Here is a 1706-nt window from a genome sequence, read left to right as displayed (position 1 = left end):
GGGGTCTTGCGGACTGCTAGCTGCAGTAACAGCTCCACCACCTCTCATCATGGCTAGCCCCACAGAAAATAATGAGGGCTTCTTCTCAGATGTCAGAAAGGTGGGTTACTTGCGCAAACCCAAGAGCATGCATAAACGCTTTTTCGTGCTGAGGGCAGCCAGCGAGTCTGGACCCGCCCGGCTGGAGTATTACGAGAATGAGAAGAAATGGAGACACAAGTCAGGGGCCCCCAAGCGCTCCATCCCACTAGAAAGCTGCTTCAACATCAACAAACGGGCTGACTCCAAGAACAAGCACCTGGTGGCCCTCTACACCAAGGACGAGCACTTTGCCATTGCAGCTGACAGCGAGCCTGAACAGGAGAGCTGGTACCAAGCGCTGCTGCAGTTGCACAACAGGGCCAAGGGCCACCACCACCTCCACCACCATCACCACCACCACCACAGCGACGTCACCTTTGGAGGCAGCAATGCGGGACTGGGGGAAGCAGGTGAGGACAGTTATGGTGAGGTAGCCCCTGGCCCAGCTTTTAAGGAAGTTTGGCAAGTAATTCTGAAGCCTAAGGGCCTAGGCCAGACAAAGAACCTGATTGGCATCTACCGCCTGTGCCTGACTAACAAGACCATCAGCTTTGTGAAGCTGAATTCAGATGCGGCTGCTGTGGTGCTGCAGCTGCTCAATATCCGCCGCTGTGGTCACTCTGAGAACTTTTTCTTCATTGAGGTGGGGCGCTCAGCTGTCACTGGGCCCGGTGAGTTCTGGATGCAGGTGGATGACTCTGTGGTGGCACAGAACATGCACGAAACCATCCTGGAGGCCATGCGAGCCATGAGAGAGGAATTCCGGCCCCGCAGCAAGAGCCAGTCCTCCTCAAACTGTTCCAACCCCATCTCTGTGCCCCTTCGCAGCAGGCACCACGTCAACAACCCTCCACCCAGCCAAGTGGGGCTCAGTCGCCGGTCCAGGACTGAGAGCGTCACGGCCACCTCTCCTGCTGGTGGTGGGGGTGGAGGTACGGGTGGCAAACCCAGCTCTTTCCGGGTTCGAGCGTCGAGTGATGGGGAAGGCACGATGTCGAGGCCTGCCTCTGTGGATGGTAGCCCAGTTAGTCCCAGTGCCAACCGGACCCATTCGCATAGACACCGTGGCAACTCCAGGCTCCATCCTCCGCTCAACCATAGCCGGTCCATCCCAATGCCTTCCTCGCGCTGCTCTCCTTCAGCCACCAGTCCAGTCAGCCTGTCATCCAGCAGCACTAGTGGCCACGGCTCCACCTCAGACTGCCTGTTTCCACGAAGGTCTAGTGCTTCGGTTTCTGGCTCCCCTAGCGATGGCGGATTTATTTCTTCTGATGAGTATGGTTCCAGCCCATGTGACTTTCGCAGCTCTTTTCGCAGTGTGACCCCAGATTCATTGGGACACACCCCACCAGCTCGGGGCGATGAAGAGCTCAACTACATCTGCATGGGGGGGAAGGCCACCTCCTCTTGCTGCAGCCTGGCAGCCCCCAACGGCCACTTCATCCCACGCACCTGCCACCCGCAGCAGCAGCCCCGCTACCCTGGTACGCCATGCTGTCCTCGAGGTGGTAGCGAGGAGGTTGCCGACTTGGAGAAGGCGTTCAGGAAGCGGACTCACTCTGCAGGCACTTCGCCCACCATCTCCCACCAGAAGACACCCTCACAGTCTTCGGTGGCCTCCATTG

General features: G+C 58.3%; 1 protein-coding gene across 1 annotated transcript in view; it reads left to right on the top strand.

Moving 5' to 3' along the window:
- Window positions 1-49: 49 nt before the first annotated feature.
- IRS1 (insulin receptor substrate 1) overlaps window positions 50-1706 on the top strand; it is a gene marked incomplete at its 3' end in the record, with an annotated part of 2009 nt that continues 352 nt past the window's right edge. Inside the window, exon 1 of the mRNA XM_009573492.1 lies at window positions 50-1705. Within this exon, the coding sequence (XP_009571787.1) occupies window positions 50-1705 (1656 nt within the window). The remainder of the gene's footprint in view (window position 1706) is intronic.

The sequence above is a fragment of the Fulmarus glacialis genome, unplaced genomic scaffold (assembly GCF_000690835.1).
Source record: "Fulmarus glacialis isolate BGI_N327 unplaced genomic scaffold, ASM69083v1 scaffold26122, whole genome shotgun sequence".
Classification (NCBI taxonomy): domain Eukaryota; kingdom Metazoa; phylum Chordata; class Aves; order Procellariiformes; family Procellariidae; genus Fulmarus; species Fulmarus glacialis.
This window is presented reverse-complemented; position numbering and strand designations above follow the sequence as displayed.